General features: G+C 40.2%; 1 protein-coding gene and 1 pseudogene across 4 annotated transcripts in view; one reads left to right on the forward strand and one right to left on the reverse strand.

The window, feature by feature from the left end:
* Positions 1 to 14,518, reverse strand: part of MIOS (meiosis regulator for oocyte development) — a 33,159-nt gene extending 18,641 nt beyond the window's left edge. The window contains exons 1-5 of one of the 4 annotated variants that reach the window (XM_037046416.1): positions 14,323 to 14,518; positions 13,201 to 13,284; positions 7,238 to 8,579; positions 6,800 to 6,898; positions 225 to 479 (exon numbers count right to left, since the gene is read on the reverse strand). In XM_037046416.1, the coding sequence (XP_036902311.1) occupies positions 225 to 479; positions 6,800 to 6,898; positions 7,238 to 8,531 (1,648 nt within the window). In that variant the 5' untranslated portion in view covers positions 8,532 to 8,579; positions 13,201 to 13,284; positions 14,323 to 14,518. Of the gene's footprint in view, positions 1 to 224; positions 480 to 6,799; positions 6,899 to 7,237; positions 8,580 to 13,200; positions 13,338 to 14,312 lie in introns of all 4 variants that reach the window. The other 3 variants (XM_037046413.1, XM_037046415.1, XM_037046417.1) reach the window with 3 other exon arrangements.
* LOC118987359 (60S ribosomal protein L6-like) lies at positions 2,434 to 3,292 on the forward strand (annotated as a pseudogene).
* Positions 14,519 to 20,082: the final 5,564 nt, after the last annotated feature.

The raw sequence follows: 20,082 nt of genomic DNA on the forward strand, positions 1-20,082 counted from the left end.
GCCAGGGCCATATTTTCTTTTCTACAGATTTAAACCATGGCATAAACAAGTGGATGGGCTAATATTTACAGATATAGTACTGTACTAATTTCTCTTTCAAAAAATTTACATAAAAATATTAACCGATTAGATTTTTGAAAACTATCAGCATCTTTTCTTTAAAGGAATTTAAGAGATTCCTTTATTCTAAGAGAATAAAGTCTCTTAGAATACAAACCCAGTACCTTTTTCTGAAGATGCCCCTTCGTTCAGGATTTGGATCGCTCGTCGAATGTCCGAGTTGAACAACGCCACAGCAGCAGCTCGTTCCCATTCCCCTTCTTGTACCAGGGAGTTCAAAAACGGCCCCACATCTACATCCGTTCCTTTCTTTATCCACCCACAAAGCTGTAAAGCTAAGATTCTCTCTTCATTTAAACTCTGTATATCACTTGGCTTATCCAGTCCACTCCAATTATGTCTGCTGCTTTCCACCATTCCTAAAACAAGAAACATTTTTATATTAATTGCTTTATCATGTATTATTTTCTGAAGTATATTTGGAAAATATGTCAGTTTTACAGTTAAATATTTCAACATCAGATTCTGAATGTTAGACTTCTCAGCCACAATTTGATGACAGAATGTGAAATACGCCAAACAAAACATTTTACATATTGGTAAGTAAAACAGTATCGTGAAATACCAGAAAGACCTACTGGAGTAACAGTCACTGCCTGACAGTATGAGCTGAGTCACTGCTTCAAAGAAGCCTCCCTGGCCACTAATCTAAAGGGTGCCCCCTGCTATCATCTAACTCACAAGTATTTCCTTTTTTTCCTTTAGCACTAACATATGCTCCCCCGTTTTAAAAAACATTCGTGTTTTAGCCTTATCTCTCCTAATACTCTAACATGAGCTCCAAAGGGGCAGGCGTCTGTTTTATTCAAAAGGTACTGCTGGTACTTGAGATTCAACACATGCTCACTCTCTCCCCCTCCTTCACTTTCTGTTTCTCTCTGTGTATACACGTACACACAAAGATATGGAAAAATGAGATCATAAACATCAAAATATTTTGAAAGTATAAGGTAAGTACTAAAGCTAAAATACAACAGGAATGATTTGAAGTATCCCTGCCTTAAATCAGGAGACTTTATATTGTCATTCTCTTTTTGGAAGAAATCTGAATAAATTCTCGGTAGCATTATTTAGATTGCAATCAAGGCAGTTGATCCTAATGGCAGGATAATTTCACCTAAAATTATACTTGGTGCCAAGTAAAAGTTAAATAAACAGAAAATTTAAGGACTCTATTACTGCAACTCAAATTCTTCAATGTTCCAGGAAGTTTTACCCTCAAACTTTATGAAAAAGTTTCAAGATGGGTTGTTCGTAAAATTTGAAATTTAAAAAACAGTTAATTAATACACTTGAAAAAACTCATTTTTAACCTTACTATTGGAAGCTGTTGCCAATTCAGGTCAAGGAACTAGGAGAAGACTTCTGAAAAGAAGTTATCTTCCTTTAAGAGAGCCCTCTGCCCACCAAAATGAGGAATTATTCTGTTCTATTAGTAACTATGATGGGAGTCAGTTGAGACAAAAAAAAATCACCCTTAGTTTCTGAAAATGAAATTTTAAGAACTCTGAGAAAACTTTGAATAATTAGAACTCAAAGTTAAAAAAGAAAAATCCTGCTAAACAAAACATTACTTTTCTAAATAAATTACTTTTCCAAATTTAAATTATTTAGATACAGTGTAGTTATTAAATTTCAGGTACAAGTTGCAGATGTACTAAGGCATTTATTTTCATATCTGCCCTTTAAATTTTGGATTCAATGCTGATTTAATTAATGATAAAAATAACAATTTTAAACAGATGGACAAAAGGCAGCCGTTATTTTTTAAAAGACTCCTCACAGTTTAATAACATTCCAGTTTCTTAGAAGTTTTCACTTTACAGAAATTTTGTCATGAAATAGAATAGAGAGCAATACACATCAATCCAAAGACTTCATCGCTACGAGGTGGAAAATTGTGTCACATATTTAAGCTGCTCAGAGACATTCTTACTCTGGTAACTATGCTATATGTAACTAGGGACATCAAATAAGCAATATGATATTAATGTGGGTTTTTAAGTATATAGTCATATATGATTTCCAACATGTATAGGTTTTTTAATATCTGGTAAACAAATATAAACTATTTCGTTACTTAATAAAATTAACTGGGATGTGAATATCTAAAAATTGAATTTTAAATATATAATTTTAACATAGCTCTGAACAAATTTAAAATACACTTATGTATGTTATGCAATACTAAACAACAAAATTGTATCTCCTAAATTTGATATGAATAATAGAATCAACATTTTATCGATGGTTGCAAGAGAAACAAATTCACTTATCAGAAAACATTAAAAAAGCTTTTTCCCATTTTGGAAGATGGCGGAAAAAACTGAGAAGCCAGGTACTAAGGAGAAGAAACCCCAAGCCAAGAAGGCCGATGCTGGTGGCAAGGTTAAGAAGGGTAACCTCAAGGCCAAGACGCCTAAGAAGGGGAAGCTGCACCGCAGCCGAAACCCTGTCCGAGGAACTGGCAGGTATTCCTGGTCAGCTAGGTATTCCCAAAAAGCCACGTACAAGACGAAATATTCCGCAGCTAAATCCAGGATTGAAAAGAGAAAGTTATGGCTACTGTCACTAAACCAGTTGGTGGCGACAAGAATAGTGGTATCCAAGTGGTTAAACTTTACAAAATGTCAGACACTATCCTAACTGAAGACGTAGAAAGCTGTTGAGTCAAGGCAAGAAACCCTCAGTCAGCACGTGAGAAAACTGCGGGCCAGCATCACTCCAGGGACCATTCTGATCATTCTCACCTCACCTCACGGGCACCACAGAGGAAAGAGGGCGCTTTTCCTGAAGCCACTGAGCACTGGCTTGCTGCTTGGGACTGGACCTCTGTCTTATAATGGAGCTTCTGTGTAGAACACACCAGAAATTTGCCATCGCCACCTCCACCAAAATTGATACCAGTGGTGTGAAAATCCCCAAGCATCTCACTGACCCTTACTTCAAGAAGCAGCTGTGCAAGCCCGTACACCAGGAGGGGGAATCTTCAACACCGAGAAAGAAATACAAGATTACAAAGCAACGCAAGGTTGATCAGAAAGCCATGGACTTGCAAATTCTGCCAAAAATCAAAGCTGTTCCCCAGCTCCAGGGCTGCCTCTGCTCTGTGTCCACTCTCGCAAATGGCCTTTATTCTCACAAGATGAAGTTCTAAATTTGTTTTGAGAAACCTAATTAAATAACTGATCTGTTAAAAAAAATAAAAAAACATTAAAAATTTGTTTCAAATACTATACCATGCAAGACGACACTTTGCTATTTGCACATATTAATTTGTTTCATTTTTCTATCTATATAAAAAGAAAGCAATACAATTACCCACTGTTTATAAAGAGTATTTTGTTGGTAAAAACACTAAATCCCAGCCTGTTTGCCCCTTCAAGTAATTCTGAATACATAAGTCCTTTAGACCAGAGTGTACCCTTTAAGCATGAAAAATATTTTTCTCATGCTGGATGGGAAGCTGATGAAAATTTATTACACAATTTCTATCTTAAAAGGAAGAAATTATACCTATTGACAACATTGTGAAAACTGCTATTCAAGACCGTGTAAAGGCATTCCTCAGAGCACACATTCTCCTCATACTGGTTGATTTCAACACTTAGCCCGTCCAATCCAGTCGTCTCTCTGCTCCTTATCTCCCATGGTCAACATCTCCTTTACCCTGTTTTCATGCACACATTCTAAACTGTTCCTGCTCCAAAAGAGCCCTTTCCTAACCATGACCTCAAAGCCTTCCAGAAATCTCATTTCCATATCCTTCAACCTCACACTCTCCTGACCACTCATATTTTTACTGGCCAGTCTTCTTTCATTTTCCTCCCTATCCAAGCTTGACCCCGAGGATCAACAAATGAGTCATTCTCTTGCTAGTACCCTTCATTCTCCTGCACCACTGTCCTTTGTTCTTTCCTTTGGTAAAACATTTCCCCACAATCTTCCCACGTTTCTTAAGACAACTCTCTCTCCTCTTCTCTGCATCTTCTCTAGACAACCTCTCTGCTCTTTCTCAACAGGTAAACCTACTGCATAGAAAAAACATGAGTCATCAGTTGGAAAACCCCTCAGCTCTGGTCAGGGAACCTTAAACCAACTGCATACCTTTCCCCTTTCCCTCTGGCTAATATGGAAGTGGTGTACATCCTCCTATCTAAAGCTCTGGATCACCCTCTGTCCCACTGCTAGGACTTTTGCTCTTCACCTCCTTTTCCTACATTCTCAACCTCTTTCTATGGGCTTTTATGCATCAGCATTTAATCATGCTTAAATTAATCCCATGTGCAAATAAAAAACAAAACCATACACAAGTCCTCCCCTGATACTAAATTCACCCGCTACTAGTATTGTATGTATTTTTATCCTCCTTCATAATTCAAGTTTGTTGAATTATGTAAAATGGATGACTTCACTTCTCCAACCTACTCTAAACTGTTTGCCCAGTGAACATCTCCAACTAGCTATCTCAAATTCAACTTAATCCAAAAAAAATTCTTACTCTTCTCAAACATGTTCTTCCTATGTTATTCCTGTCTGATACCAGTATTAACCCAGTTTTCTAAGCTAAATTCCTAATATGTGTGCTATCTTTTCACTTTTCCTTCTCCAACCCCTTTATCCAACTAATCATTAAATTATATTCCAATCTAATTTACCCACATTTCTCTAGTTCCTCGGCCACTAACCTTGGTAAGGAACACTACAATCAGGTCAGGAATTCTATGGAAAACTCTGTTTTTCCTCTCATTATAACCAGCTGTTTAGCTGTCCAGATTCTGAATTAGAATGTAAACTCCCAAGAGTAGAAATGATAGCTATCTTGGTCAGTGTATCCATGATGAATATTTTGTTGATAGTTATGTATCTAGTTCCTTGGACAATTCTTAGCACATAGTGAACAACTAATAAATAATTGGCTCAATAAGTAAATAAATTTACCTCATTTTATAGTAGTAAGAATAAAATAACATGGGGAAAGCAATTAGCATGACGTCTAATTCACAGTAAGCACTAAACACATATTATTTGTCACAAAATTAAAAATGTAGCAGTGTGTTCTAATAAACCTGATTAAATTACAATGGCCATGATGGCTCAATGAGTTGACTTATTATGTGTTAAATTATTAGAGATACCATTAGAGAAAGGAGTATAACCAGATAAAAGATAAAAATCTGGGAATGCCATCTTTGGCAGTCATTTCTCTACCTATTACTTTCACCTTTTGTAGGAACAAAAACACATAAATCAAACCAAACGAAAAGCTGAAAGTCTAGCAAGGAGGAACTCTTTCCAAAAGTGGTTTTTAGTCTGGACTTAAGTCAAGATAGCTAGTTTGTCCTTACTGCACCAAAAACACAGATATTCTACCTTTCCCCTTGCTTTTCCTCAGACATAGTTTGTTGGCTTTTCCCTAAAACATATCAAAATACAACCAAATGGACAATAAACCTCCGAGTAACTGAGAATGCAATGTGGCACTGCATGTGTGGCCCGACCTAGTATTTAGATAAAATACTAAATATTCTATAAACTTGGTGTTTAATTCTTTGCAGCAGTGGTTCTAAAGTCATGAACCACGGTATTCAGGTTCACTGATAGGGGTTATAAGGTATATCTGCCTTTCTACTTATACTAATAAAAAACAGAAGTTTCTAATTGAACTCATTCATTTTATTATTTAGAACAAAAGATACTTTTTATGAGAGTTAATGAGAACCTCAAAACAAAATGGGTCTGAAAAGTAGTCCACTGCATCTTCATCAATGTGAACTAAAGTAATTTGAAAGTCCTTTAAAAATTGTAAGTTTAATTAAAATGCTTAACCTACTATTACTAAAGCATTTTACTAATATAGCATTTTACTATAGCATTTTACTTTATATTATTTGTATAGTATTTATGAAAATCAAATTAAAAAACACGTTGGAGCTATTACTTCTACTACCACTCTTTGACTAAATAACATGAACAACTTTCCCAGCAGCTTGCATTAGGCCCAAATCTGATTCCTATCAAAAGCTAGATACCAAATCCTAGGTTGGAGAAACGATTATAATATAAGCCACTATTTAAGTACAATAAAACAACTTTAAAGAAGTCAGTGAAAAAAATAATAAATTCAGCTCTTTTGTCATCTTTACCTTTAAATGGTTTATCAAGTTCAATCATACAGTAATTCGCACATTCATTCAGTCACCAAGGCCTCTTTCAGGTAAGGGTCCTTTAGGTAAGGCCATACATGGTGTCATAATTACCATGACCTTGCCATTACATAGCTAAATAAAGTAGGCAGTAAAATAAAATGGGGTCTTCTTCAACTAAAAATCTTTTACACAGTTTTTAGAAAAGCTAAATACTGTAATAAAATTTGAATTAACCAGGATCCTAAAAATCATCTAATGTGATACCTCTCAAAGTGGGTCTTCAAAAAAGGAACCCAAGCCATCAAACAAATGAGTGAACAGATTTAGAAAGTCAGTACCACTTTAAAGAACCAAGATGCCCTCCAAAAAGTATTTTAGATATAAAGACAACTATGCACTTAACTAAACATCCACTAACATATTACCCCCCCAAAAGAATATTTATGTATACTATCCTGAAATACATACGTAATGGGAAATATAAAAGCACAAAAATTATAAACATATTGCAGAAATTGGAATTTCCTTACCCAAAGATGATTTTACAATTGATTTAATTCCTGCATAAACCAATGATCCTTTGTTGCCTGGAGATTTCTGGTCCATATCTTCTGTATACTGCTTCATGAGTATTTAAATGCATAGGAAATACTAGTAATGATACATAATAAAATATTTCAAAGCTAAATTTATTTTGATTTGGAGCCAATTCATAATTAGGCGTCAGTGCAAGCGAGGTGCTTCCACTGTATTGTACAGCTATACTTTCTTCCTCCCACACACTCTGCAAAGCAGTATTTCAAGTTCAACAGTTTTAAACACTTACTTTGTAATACGTCTTATGTAACTTGTATTTGCATATAAAACATTTGACATATTTATAGACAAATGTTCTTGACCTTTCAGCACAGGAAAGGTCAAGAACATTTCTACGTGATTCATCTAAAAACTCACAACACAAAGGATATAGTGCAGAGTATACCACAATGACTTGAGCTGTGGATCTTCGCTTCCAGCCAAAATATGGTTTCTCCACACCTGTTCTGTATCAAGTCCGTACCTTGATAAAGCCCGAAGGCGCATCTTTGTTGCTATATCTTTTTCTAATGAATTATCATTTTCTTCTTCTGCACATTCATACAAATGACGACCACAAGCCCACATTAAAGATGTAATTGGGCTCCAGGCAAGAGATATCCTTTCAAAAACAGTGAAATCAGACATCATTCGGTTGGGAGTTACAACTATCATTCGATTTTGGCTTGTGGGATGCCAAGCAAAGGAAGCAATGTAATTGTCACAAGGCTGAACACTTCTTTCAATTATTGTGGGCTCAGTTTCATCACCAATGGGAGTAGGTGTGTGCTGCATATCATATAATCTAATAATATTACTATCCCTTGTTAAAGTGGCAAGCAGCCCAGTCCTAGTTGGACACCATGCTACTTTTGTTAAGGGTTTTGGCTGCTCAGTCAAAGTCAAAACTGGCTTCTCAAACTTCCTAAGATCCCATATTGCAACCTGACCTTCATAGAAGGAAGCAACACGATCATGGAAATATGGGTCTACTGTCACCCCCTGAACAGCTTTTGTATTTACAAACATTTTTTGGCTTGTATTCCGAAGATCAAATATTGCTAGGTTACGATGCATACCAGCAAGCAGAAGTTTCTGGTCCCGTGGAAGCCAACAAAGAGAGAGACAAGCATCATTCTGTCCTAATTCATAAAGTGGTTTTGTTACTAATAATGTTGTTTCAGTTTCACCTGCTGAAAGTCTCACTTTCTCCATGGGGACTATATCAGGAGTATATTTGCTGCAGATATCCCAAATCAGCACTGAAAAATCAGCTCTATGTTTATCTAGACCAGCAGCAAGCCAGTTACTATCCAATGGATTCCAAGCAAGAGTATTGCATTGTCGTGCATGTTTTGGAACAAATTCTTTTCCTATCAAATCTTTGAACTTTGAGTTGTGATCTTGGCCAAGACTTGTAAGTACAACTCGACCATTTGCTTGTCCAACTGCTAGGAGACATTCAGGATCATAATTGAGATACCAGGCAACACATTTCATATAAGGTGTATCTGAATTTATTGATAGTAATGTAGCCGCAGAGTCTTCAGATAAACGTAAAGATCCAGCTTTGAGTTCTGAATTCACAGTAGACTCCACATGATAAAGGCTCAGTTCTGAGTCACACACAACAAATCTATCAACCTGATGTGGTGCCCACAATATGTCAGGTTTGGTACCGCTCATGTTTATCGATGCACTCAAAGTGTCCAGTCAGGTCCATTCACTGAGTATCTGTTTAAAAATGAAAAATTTAAAGTGTTAACAAGATGTAATTCTAGGTTGAATCAACAATTCACAAAGTCAGGAAATTGTCTCTACAGTCATTCTGTTTTTCAATCTAAATACATTTTTTTCTCTCTGTCTGCTATGAATTCAAGACAATATTTATTGACAAAAAGGGAAAAACAACTTCCCCCCAAAAGATGAGCTGGTAAAAACCTGAGAAGTCCATTCTGGCTTTATTTTCCATGATCAATTATTTTAATTACCTGTTACTAGTACCTTCAGCTTAACCTTAGGGTTAAAATAACTTCAGTGTGGTCAGCAAATGACATCATCCATCTAAAGAAGGTAAAATTTTAAAGAGTTATGAATCATGTTCCTAAGCCATAGTTTAGATCAGTACTAGCCGACTGAACTCTCTGCAATGGTAGCAATGTTCTCCATATGTGCTATCCAATATGGTAGCCAGTAGCTACATGCGAGCCACTGAGTACAGGAAATATGACCAGTACAAATTTTAAATTTTAATTAATTTTAATGTAAATAGCCATATGCAGCCACTGTAATGCAGCTTTAAAGTGCAATGTAAGACATTGTAAGACAATGGCCTGCTCCCCGATTTCAACAGTAAGAAGCAGCCCTACGGCAGAAGAAACAACAAAATGCCTTGAGCAGGGTTGAGTTCTAGCTCTGACATGTGCATCAGCTACATGCCTTGTAAAGGCCTCTGTGTCTGGGGGTCCTCTTGTTTATTCACCTACACAGCATAAGTTGGTTTAGATTAAGGTTTCTTAAAATTTAGTCATTTAGGTAATACCTGTGTGTTATTTAATATATTTTTTAAATTGACTCATTTTTTAAATCTAAAAATTGATTTTAACCTTATAAGGTCCATGAATTATACATTTAATATGCTAAGTATATTTTTTTCTAACATATATTAAAATAAATAGATAACTATTAAAAAATGCTTGACTGTGTTTTGCCTAAAATTGATAGGGGACTCAAGACTTGGAAAATTTTAGCTTAAGGTAAAAAGTTCTAAGTCTAGCAAGTAATGTGAATGTTAAATTCTTTGTGTCAGAAACTACAGATAAGGCCAATCCTGGCTCCTGGGAAAAACAGCCGACCTCCTGAGGCACTGGCTAGAGACCAGCGCCTGGGGACAAACTGGAGGCATTCGGGCCTTTTGTCTTCCAGGGGAGCAGATGACCAACCCTGCCTTGGGAACAGCTAACTGCCAAGGACAGGAGTGTTGCAGCTTCAGAATCGAAAAGCCCTCACCGCACCAGGTTCGCCCTTCCCCATACCCCTTATGAAAGATCCGGCCAGGAAAGAGAAGGGAAGGTGGTTTGTTAGGGTATAAACCCGCCATCTTCTCAGATCACCGGCCATCTTCTCAGATCACCGGCCATCTAAATAAAGAGCCCATAAAAGATTCAATCCCTGTTATTGCTTATTGGATTTGGTAGTGACAGGCAGCCTGAATGCCGGTGTCTTTTCCAGTTACAAAATCATCCTGTTTATGACCAGTGGTACTGAATCAAGTAATCATTAGAGGCACTTTCAGTTTTCAAATCTATAAACTTTAACAGTTTATAGATTCAAAAGCAGTTGTGTTAAAAATGATGCTTTAATAATAAAAGTTACTTACAAAAATGTAAATGTGTGTTTCTAACCAAATCTGGTTAAAGCAAATTAGTATCTGGATTAAAAACGAACAAAGATACATACACTCTTTACCCTAATTGGTATCTATACAACTGTGTTACTGGTTCTTAAAAGATGAAGCTATGGTTCATTCATTTCTATAGACACACAGCCTGGTACAGATTCCTAACAAAGACACACTAAATAAATTAAACTCAAACACTCTTGATTTACTTTTTGATTTTGTAAGTGTTTCAGTCAGAAAACATCAGTCTAGAATTTAAGTAGACACATGAAATTTAGATGACTGGGAAAAAACCTTTGAAAATTCTAATGATGGCTTATTTCCTTTCTTAATAGATATGAAGCTCAACATCAATATTTCAATTACATTCTTATCAGCATCCTCAATTTCTTTACTTCCTTGCCACTTTGGGTTTGCCTTCTCAACCCTGTATCAACCCAATTATTTAATGTCTTCTTTCCTCTATTCAGGTCGCCTAGCACAACAGCTCTGCAAACTGACTCCATAAGAAATTAAAGTATACAAAATGTCTGGCCTGTGGTGCTGGTCCAACAATTGTCTGATTCATCTTTCTAACTCTGAAATCTATCTTTATATAATACCACAGTGATCTTTTAAAAATACCAACTTAAGAAGGTTATCCAACCCCTGCTTAAAATCCTGTAATGGTTTCTAATTGCTCTTAGTACAAAGTTCTAAATCTTCAATATAACCTATAAAACCCTATATACTTTGGCTTCCATCTCCTGCTCCAGACTCAAGACATACAATTCTCCTCCTCCTTGTTGTATTCTAGCTACACTGGGCTTCTAGAATGTAGACTGCCTCTCCATCACCTTTGCAAATGCTATTCCCTTTGGTTGGAGCATTCTTCAGTTTCTTCTCAAGTATATTAACACCTGCTTAAGCCTGGCACCAGCTATCCTCTATCCCTTCCCAGTCAACCTGTCTCTTCCACTAGATTATAAACTTCGTAAGAGAAGGTAAACTTTTGCTCTCCATTTGTAGCTCTAATACCCAGCAGAGTACTGGGCTGTTAATAATTATTCATTAACTGAATACTCTTGTTAAATCCTCCCTGTGATACTCATCACTGCTATCTCTAAACTTTACAAATCCCCTCATGCTTCCAACCATTAGTCTTCCTAATGGAGGTTAGCTCCAGCCAAGAGCAAAGTGACCACAGTCGTAACTGGTTCCAATGAAGGGCAAGAGCCCACAGTAAGCCACCCTAAGAGAGGACCACCCTAATACAGTTTTTCATTTATTCTGTGAATGTTTATTTGGCATCATCTATAGTCTAGACACTGTTCTAAATGCTGTGAACACAATAATAAACAGGGACAGATAAGGTCCCTGGTTGCTATGGAATGAACTGGTCCCCCCAATACTCATATGATGAAGATCTAATCCCTCATGTGACTGTACTGGACAAAGAACCTTCATAGAGGCAATTAAGGTTAAATGAGGTCATAAGGGTGAAGTCCTGATCCAACTGGTGTCCTTAGAAGAGGAAGAGATACCTAAACTCTCTCCCCACCATGTGAAGACACAGCAAGAAGACAGCTATCTTCAAGCTAGGAAGAGAGCTCTTACCAGAACTGAACCATACTGGTACCCTAATCTCAGATTTCCAGTCTCCTAAACTATGAAAAAAAGTTACTTCTTTAAGCCACTCAGTGAATGGTATTTTGGTATGGCAGCCCAAACAAGACTGCATTCTAGTACTGAGGTTATATCTAATCTTAAAGAGAATTAAAAAATTTAAGAATGAAAAGGAAGAGAGGCACCTCATGTAATAACTAAGACAACAAAAACAAGGAACAGATACTCTCAAGTAACGGTTCATACTCTTGCCCTTACAAACAGAGGAAACCTCTAAATTGGAGGTATCCTGAGATCTGGCCCACCTTCCCATCTCACTGAAAGACAAATGCTTAACCAAGCACACTTTTTATCCAGGCTTCTATCCCATGATACCCTTTACGTGAATTATACACAGTAAGAAAACTCAGTGCCACGTGGAAAAATCCATCTTAAAAAATAGAAAGTGTTACTGTAATTTAAAAAACTATTTGATTTCCATGACATTTAATGGAGAATCATCAGCATTTCTTTGATGTTATGCATGTAAAATAGTTATATTATCATCCACAAAATCTGATCACAGTAACTCATACAGAATCAAAAAACCTGAAAGTTAGAGACTAGCTAGCCAACCCCTCACTGCAGATGGCAGTGAAGACCAGATATTCTGGTTCTTGTCCCACACCTCCCCACTCCTATTCTAGATTACAGCACACAGAAAAAAACAGCTGCATCATTTGCAGGGCCCAACCCAAACTGAAAATAGTTTCCCTTGTTCAAAAATTCCTAGCTGGTGCAGATCAGTGGATTGAGTGCGGGTATGGAAACCAAGAGTTGCTGGTTTGCCTCCCAGTCAGGACACATGCCTGGACTGTGGGCCAGGTCTCCAGTTGGGGGCACGTGAGAGGCAACCAAACACAGATGTTTCTCTCCCTTTCTCTCTCCTTTCCCTTCTGTCTGAAAATAAATAGATAAAATATTTAGCTAGCCCTGAACAGAGATGTACATCTATAAGCACCCTCTTAAAAATGTATTTCTTTATAATCCAACACACAATACACATGTAATCTGGCTCATGAACATAGCTCAATAGAAGTATGATGGAGAACAAAGAAAACCAAACCTGGAGTCAGAAGACCTCCAGTACTTACTGGCTGGACGCTACCAAGCCCCTTAAAACTCCAAACTATAAAATGGAGACAGAACCTAGCCTATCTCTATCTGGCCAAGGGTGGCAATCAAATGGAGTTCACTATGATTCCCTTAAACAACCTTGGCATTTAATGTTTTAAACGTTGTAGACACTGAAAAATTGGGAGTATAAGGGGTAGAATCTGCAATCATTACAGCGTCTATTTAGATCCTCACCTTCAAGTTTAACAAGTGCTCACTTCCCATCAATGCTGTCAGAAGAAAGGAAAGCCATGTTGATTGTGTTCCTCACCAGAAGATCTGTAACAGCATTATCCAAAAGAAATAAACACAGGGTGAGCCACATGAATTTTCTAGTAGCCACAATGAAAAATAAAAATGGATGAAATTAAATGTAACACTTTTATTTATCCCGACACGTCAAAAAATTATCCTTTTCAATATAGAATCAATGTAAAAATTATTGAGCTCTTTCTAACTTTGTTTTGGTAGCAGGTCTTGCAAATCCAATGTGTATTTTACCCTGACAGCACGTTTCAACCCCACGTGGCTACTGGACTGTGGAGATCTATAATACTAGATCGTACATGGTGACCAATTATCCTTTCACTTTTTTTTTTACCGTTGTCTTCTACTTTTCTATAAAAGTAGAAGATCTATAATACACGCGTACATGGTGACCAATCATCCTTTCACTTTTTTTTTTTTTCCGTTGTCTTCTACTTTTCTTACCAGGACCAATAACAGCAGTTGCAGTTTCAAAAAATTCCCACCATCACCATCTTCAAGGAGATAGCTATACCTAAAAGTTATAGAAGAGGCCTGCACAGGTCGTCATTTGCTAGGCAATTGAGTAGTGCTCCGGACATACTTGAGAGGTTTTATCCTCTGGTGGAATTTTCATTACTCCCACCTGCAGAGAGCAGGACTAACCCGTGACAGGCCCTTTAAGAAGTATGTGACAGAGTACAACCCGCGCTTGTTGCTATTCCGGGTAAACCAGGAATCGAAGGGCGACTCCCACGCTCCAGACACCAGACTTAGCCTCCGGCCCAAGGACGCAGTTCCGCGCAAATCCCCCACAACCAAGACTACAGCGCAGCCCCAGCGCCGGGGAGGAAGTCTCCATGCGCTCTCGGGCCGCCCGCAGCTCCGAGGATCCCTCTGAAGCCCCGCGCGCGGATACCGAGGCGCGGAGTGAGACTGCCCGCACCCCGGTTTCGGAAAGGCCCCCGGTCCGCCCCCGGTTGTCCTCTCAACTGCACTCTTAGCCCTAAACTCTGACCTTCCTTTCAGGAGAGGGGGGACTCGGACCGGGCCGCACTCACCGTCACCGACCTGGGGAGGCAACCCGGCCACCGCACAGCAGCTTCCGGCCCGGTGGCCGCCCCTTTCGCCCCAGGAGTCCAGACCCAAGCAAGATGGCGGCGCAGCCAGTAACTCGGGCCCACCCAACCGAGGTCCAAGACCCCACAGCGGTGCCTCCGCGACGCGACGCGCCGCCGTGCCTTGGGCTCGGAAGGGGGGAGTTTCCCTGCCCGCAGGACCCGCCCCTTCGCAGTCCGAGAGTAGCCCCGCCCCGGGGCGGGGTCACTGCTTGGGAGACCCCGCCCTCCCGAGTGCCAGGTCGGCTCGCACATGCTGATGTCTGGGGCTCGCTGGTCAGATCCTAGGAAGAAGGACCTGAGCGACTTTTTAGAGCTGCGTTAGTTTCAAGCACTTCAAACGCTTTAGTTCATTTGATCGATTTACAATTCAATTACCAATGTGTGGCCCTCGAAGTGGTAGGAAAGCCAGGGTGTTTGGTTCACGATTTATTCACTCATTTTTCTCCTTCCACGAACTCGTCTGGCATGCCTATAGTGTGTCTGGTACCAAAGCTGAGGACACTGAAGTGAACCAGAAAGACAAGGTCCCGGCAGGAAGCAGGCAATTAGAGTAATGCCTCTTGGGGCTTAATACAGTGCTGAATGGGGGGGGGGCACGGTGCCCCCTTAGTTTGGGGGAGTCAGGAATGCTTGAGGCCCTCTGTAGGTTGAGACATGGAGGATGAGTATGGGGTAGCCGGGAAAGGGAGTAGGACAGAGAGGGTTGGAAGAGAAGAGCCCTCTTGGAAGATGGAAGAGTCAGTGCAGGGTGAGGAGGGAGGGTGTAGCAGTGGGGAAGCAGTGGAGTACGTATGAGTGAGCAGAGGAAGTGGGGAGAGATTAATTAAGGTGCTGTATCCGGCATTTGGAAATCAGCGCAGTGAATTTAGATGGACTTTTTCCTAAAGGCATCTGTGGAGTCATTGAGAGATTTTAATCAGGCAGGGGGTGTTTTAATCAGGCAAAATCAGTTTTGGGGAGAAAAGGGAAAGGCATAGGTTAAGTATCCGAATGAGAGATGATGGGAACCAAAACTACCAGCAGTGTGGAGAGTGGGCATGGAGAGAATTGTGTGGCCTGGGGAATAGTTATTAGGTGGGATGATTGACTAAGTGGGCGAGGGAAAATGGGCAGTCTAGATTTCTGGCTCCCATAATTGAGTGAATGCCATAGTTGAGTGCAGCACAGGTGTTATATCTGACACAGAGGCTTTCTTCAGATGCCTGGTGATCTTTGCTCGTCCTGTTCATGTTTGACAGTGGATGGTGCTGAGCTTTTGGTGACTGAAATAAATGGTCTTTGTCCTGATGACCTTTAAAGCAGACCGTTTTGGTAAGAGGATGAGTTTGGGGAGAGTATTGCCTGTGGATGAACCCTGCCATTGGAGAAGTGGAGGCTGAAAAAAGTGCCACATGACTGAGGGGAGATACCACGGGATTTATCACTTCAAATACTATCTTGCCAACCGTCTCAATGGTTTTGGCGCTGGCCCCAAATCCCCACGGGCAACCTCAGATCAATACAAGTCTCTTTCCTAACCACTCCTACTATACATGCCCCTGGTGCTCAGAAGGTGACTTGACTTCCATCTTCACAAAGGAAACTATAAGCTTGGAATTTCCACAGCCCCTGCTACTTTCTTTTTGCATTCCCCACATCTTCACTCACACCCGTTCTTACCTTCTAACTGACACAGATGAAGAGAGCCCTGTAAGTTTCTCCTCCTCTGGTACCTTACAGTGTGAGCAGTCCTGGTCTGGGCCTGTTAGGGACGGGGCCCACAACACACAGCAGGAGGTGAGCTTGACTATAAGGCGCTTGAATCATCCCAAAGCCATTCACCCACCTCCCAATCCGTGGAAAAATTATCTTCCACAAAACTGACCCCTGGTGCCCCAAAGGTTGGGGATCGCTGCACCATCAATTTTCTCCGCTTCCATGTGTCTTCAGCCTTTCCATTTCTACTCCTTCTGTACCTTCAACACGTGTTGGAGTCATTCCCGCTTTTCTTCTCAAAGGAGAGGATGGTGCTTGCTCTCTCTAACCCCACAATCTCCTGTCTTCCTTGAATTCCCTCCATTCAGGATTTTATGCCCACTAATCTAGCAAAACTTTCTTTACTTGCCTATTGTTGCCTTCCCTTTCTAAAAGGTATGTACCACGTCACCAATTTTCACTGTTATCCCTCCACCCCCAAGTGTTATCAAGGTGCCTGGTGGCCCAGTTAGAGATGACGATTCCTTGGCCTTTCTTTCAACTTGTTTGGCTATATTGTTACAGAACACAGGCTGGTGGGGAGGCAATTATCGGCCCACCCAGGAACGCCAAAAACTGTTACAGAACACACCCACACACAGGGCCAAGAGGGGTCATGATATAGTATTACCGAAAGGGCCCTCCACCAGGTTCATTATGTCTGCTGCCAGAGGAAAGATGTCTCTCAATGCCAGAGATTTGTGAAAAGGAAAGGAAATGTTTATTTAAAGCTATACATAGTTAAAGTAGTGACCCAATGTCCCCATTAAAATATCAAAGTCCTTTTGGATACCCACAAATACCCACAGTGCTTTCTTCTCCCCCTGGCCTAATTCAGGGTACCGTAACTCCGGAAAAGAAGCACACGTCCGTGTTTCAGGCCACTGGCACTGTTAGCTGTGTCACCATCCAGGCAGGATCTCTAATTAATCCAAAGCCATGCGGCACCTTCTCATGGCCTATCGGCAAGAGTTTCCTTCACCCTTCTTTCACGCAAAGTCTCCCTGGCTTCCCAGTCGCTCCGGCTTTGCGGCCAAAGGGAGCATCCCAAAGTCTTGTGGTCCTCTTGTACCAAAGCTGTGGGGGTCTCCACTCTGGCAAAGCCGAGTGGAACTCTCTATCTCAATGGCTGCCGGGGGTCCCCTCTCTGCCAGGAGTGCATAGCTTTCTCCCCAATGGCTGCTGCGTCTCGGTTTAAATCCCTGTGCCAATCTTCCTCTGCAGCCCCATTTCCAACTCCTCCTACAATTAGCTACACTTGCCAGCACTCCCATATCCTTCCAGCTTTACTGGGCTGCCATAGTGAGACTGGGTAGGTGGGGCCCCATGGCGAGGAGCCAATCATCTCTAAGCTCTCACATAGGCCCTGTCACCTGGGGGACTTACCCCCAGTTATATCTTGGGTGGAAGTCCCTTTACGTTCCCCTGGCTCACAGCATTGCCACAGCTATTTAACATATCTATGCAACCAGTTAAAGGTTATAGATATGTTAAATGACCATGCCAGAGGTTAGCTGCAAAGCTGTTGCTGTACAAAACAACTCTCAATGGCCCTGCTCCATTTGTCCCTTCCCCCAACTCACACCTGTGGGTGGGGGGGGCGGGGGAAGGACATCCTAATATTTCCTGGACACCTTGAGTTCTGGGCGTCATTACAAATCCCTATTTGGGGCCCCCCTCTCAGCTGCACCCTCTTACGACATCACAAAGTGACACTGTGGCCAATGACATGTGAGTACAACTGGGTTATGTTGCTTAAAAGAGAAGCTACTTGCCATCCACTTCCTTTTCTCCTTTTCTGCTGTCTGGAAAAGGGCAAAAAGTAACAGACTAGAGATGGAAGCTGTGTGTTATAATAAGGAAGGCAAAACTACCTGATTAGTCTAAGTATGGGCCTCATTTAGGGGCCTGAGGCATCTGTAGATCAACCACAGCCTTCTGGACAGTTATAGTGGACATAATAAACTGTGTCCTTTTAAAAATTAGTATTTGTTTGGACCTATTAGTCGTTGTGGTTTAGCCTGTCCCCTAACCAGTGCAGAGGAGCTTCATCCGCTTTAATCTCTCACAAACCTCCAGGAGGACCTGAAAGAGTGAATAGTACAGAGCATGTGCACAGGAAAACCTTGTTGAATAAACCCTAAAATTATTCTCTACTCTATACTCTCCTCCAGCTAATATCTTTCCTATCGCATCTACGCTTTTGTGAAAGTATATTTTTCTCATGTTTCTGCCACTGCCCTGCACTTTAAAGTCCCAAAGGAATAAGCGGCGCTTTTTTCATTCTTCTTGGAAACTGATTCCCCTTCTGCACTAACCCGTGTTTCTTGTGAGTAAAACTGGATTCCCTCCTTTAAAAGAGAAGCTGCTTGCCAGTCATTTCCTATTCTCCCTTCCTGCTGTCTGGAAAGTGACAGACAGCATTTTCCTTATGGGTAGTGAACCTGTAGTATAGAACTTTGGGTTTCCTATAGCGCCCCCTGTGTAATAAATATTCTACAGTATTTACTGAGTGGCAGAATGCATTGTATTTGTTGGAAGATTACAGTGGATCAGAATTGAACAGAGTGGTCCGAGGTTACACTAGTTGTCTTTAACAAACAATGCATTTTTATTTTTTTTATTTTTTATTTTTAAATAATTTTTTAATTTAATTCTTGTTCAAGTACAGCTCTCTGTCTTATATTCCCAGCCCTGCCCGCTCCCCGCCCCATGCTCCCCGCCTCCCTCCCATTTCCACCCCCCACCCTTAGTTATTGTTCATGTGTCCTTTATACTTGTTCATGTGAGTCCTTCCCCTTTTCCCCTATGATTCTCTCCCCTCTCCCCTCTGGGCCCTGTCAGCCTGTTCCGTAATTGAGTGTCATTGGTCATATTTTGCTTGCTTGTTTGTTTTGTTTAGATTTCTCTTCAGATCGTATAAATCTTTCCCCTTTTAGAAACAATGCATTTTTAAGTATATTTTGCTGATTATGCTATTACAGGTGTCCCATTTTTTCTTACCTTTATCCCTCTCCACTCTGTACCCCTCTTCCTCCCAGCATCCCCGCATTAGTTCACATCCATGGGTTGTACATATAAGTTCTTTGGATTCTTCATTTTCTATATTCTGAACATCTCCTTGTCTATTTTGTTTCTACCAACTATGCTTCTTATTCCCTGTACCTTTCCCCCCATTCTCCCAACCCTTTGCCCTCCCTGCTGATAACCCTCCGTGTGATCTCCATTTCTGTGAGTCTGTTTCTGTTCAAGTTGTTTGCTTAATTTGTTTTTGTTTTTGTTTTTTTGTTTTTAGGTTCAGTTGTTGATAGTTGTGAGTTTGTTGTCATTTTACTGTTTGTAGTTTTTATCTTCTTTTTTTATTAGACAAATCTCTTTAACATTTTATCTAATAAGGGCTTGGTGATGATGAACTCCTTTAACCTGATCTTATCCGGAAGTACTTCATCTGCCCTTCCATTCTAAATGATAGCTTTGCTGAATAGAGTAATTTTGAATATAGGTCTCTGCCTTTCATTACTTCGAACACTTCTTTCCAGGCCCTTCTTGCCTGTAAGATTTCTTTTGAGAAATCAACTAATAGCCTTATGGGAACTCCTTTGTAGATTATTGCCTCCTTTTCTCTTACTGCTTTCAGGAGCCCCTCCTTATCTCTAATCTTTGGCAATTTAATTATGATGTGGCTTGGTGTCTTCCTATTCAGGTCCAACTTGTTTGGGGCTCTCTGAGCTTCCTAGATTTGCATGCCTATTTCCTTTACCAGATTGGGGAAGCTGTCCTTCATATTTTTTTTTTCAAATAAGTTTTTAAATTCTTGCTCTTCCTCTTTTCTTTCTGGCAACACTATGATTCAGATGTTGAATGTTTAAAGTTGTCCCAGAGGTTCCTAAGCCTCTCCCCATTTTTTTTGAATTCTGTTTCTTCATTCTATTTCAGTTGAATGTTTATTTCTTCCTTTTGTTCCAAACTGTTGATT

This window comes from Sturnira hondurensis, unplaced genomic scaffold, assembly GCF_014824575.4.
Source record: "Sturnira hondurensis isolate 20B ecotype Veracruz unplaced genomic scaffold, ASM1482457v3 Scaffold0005252, whole genome shotgun sequence".
Classification (NCBI taxonomy): domain Eukaryota; kingdom Metazoa; phylum Chordata; class Mammalia; order Chiroptera; family Phyllostomidae; genus Sturnira; species Sturnira hondurensis.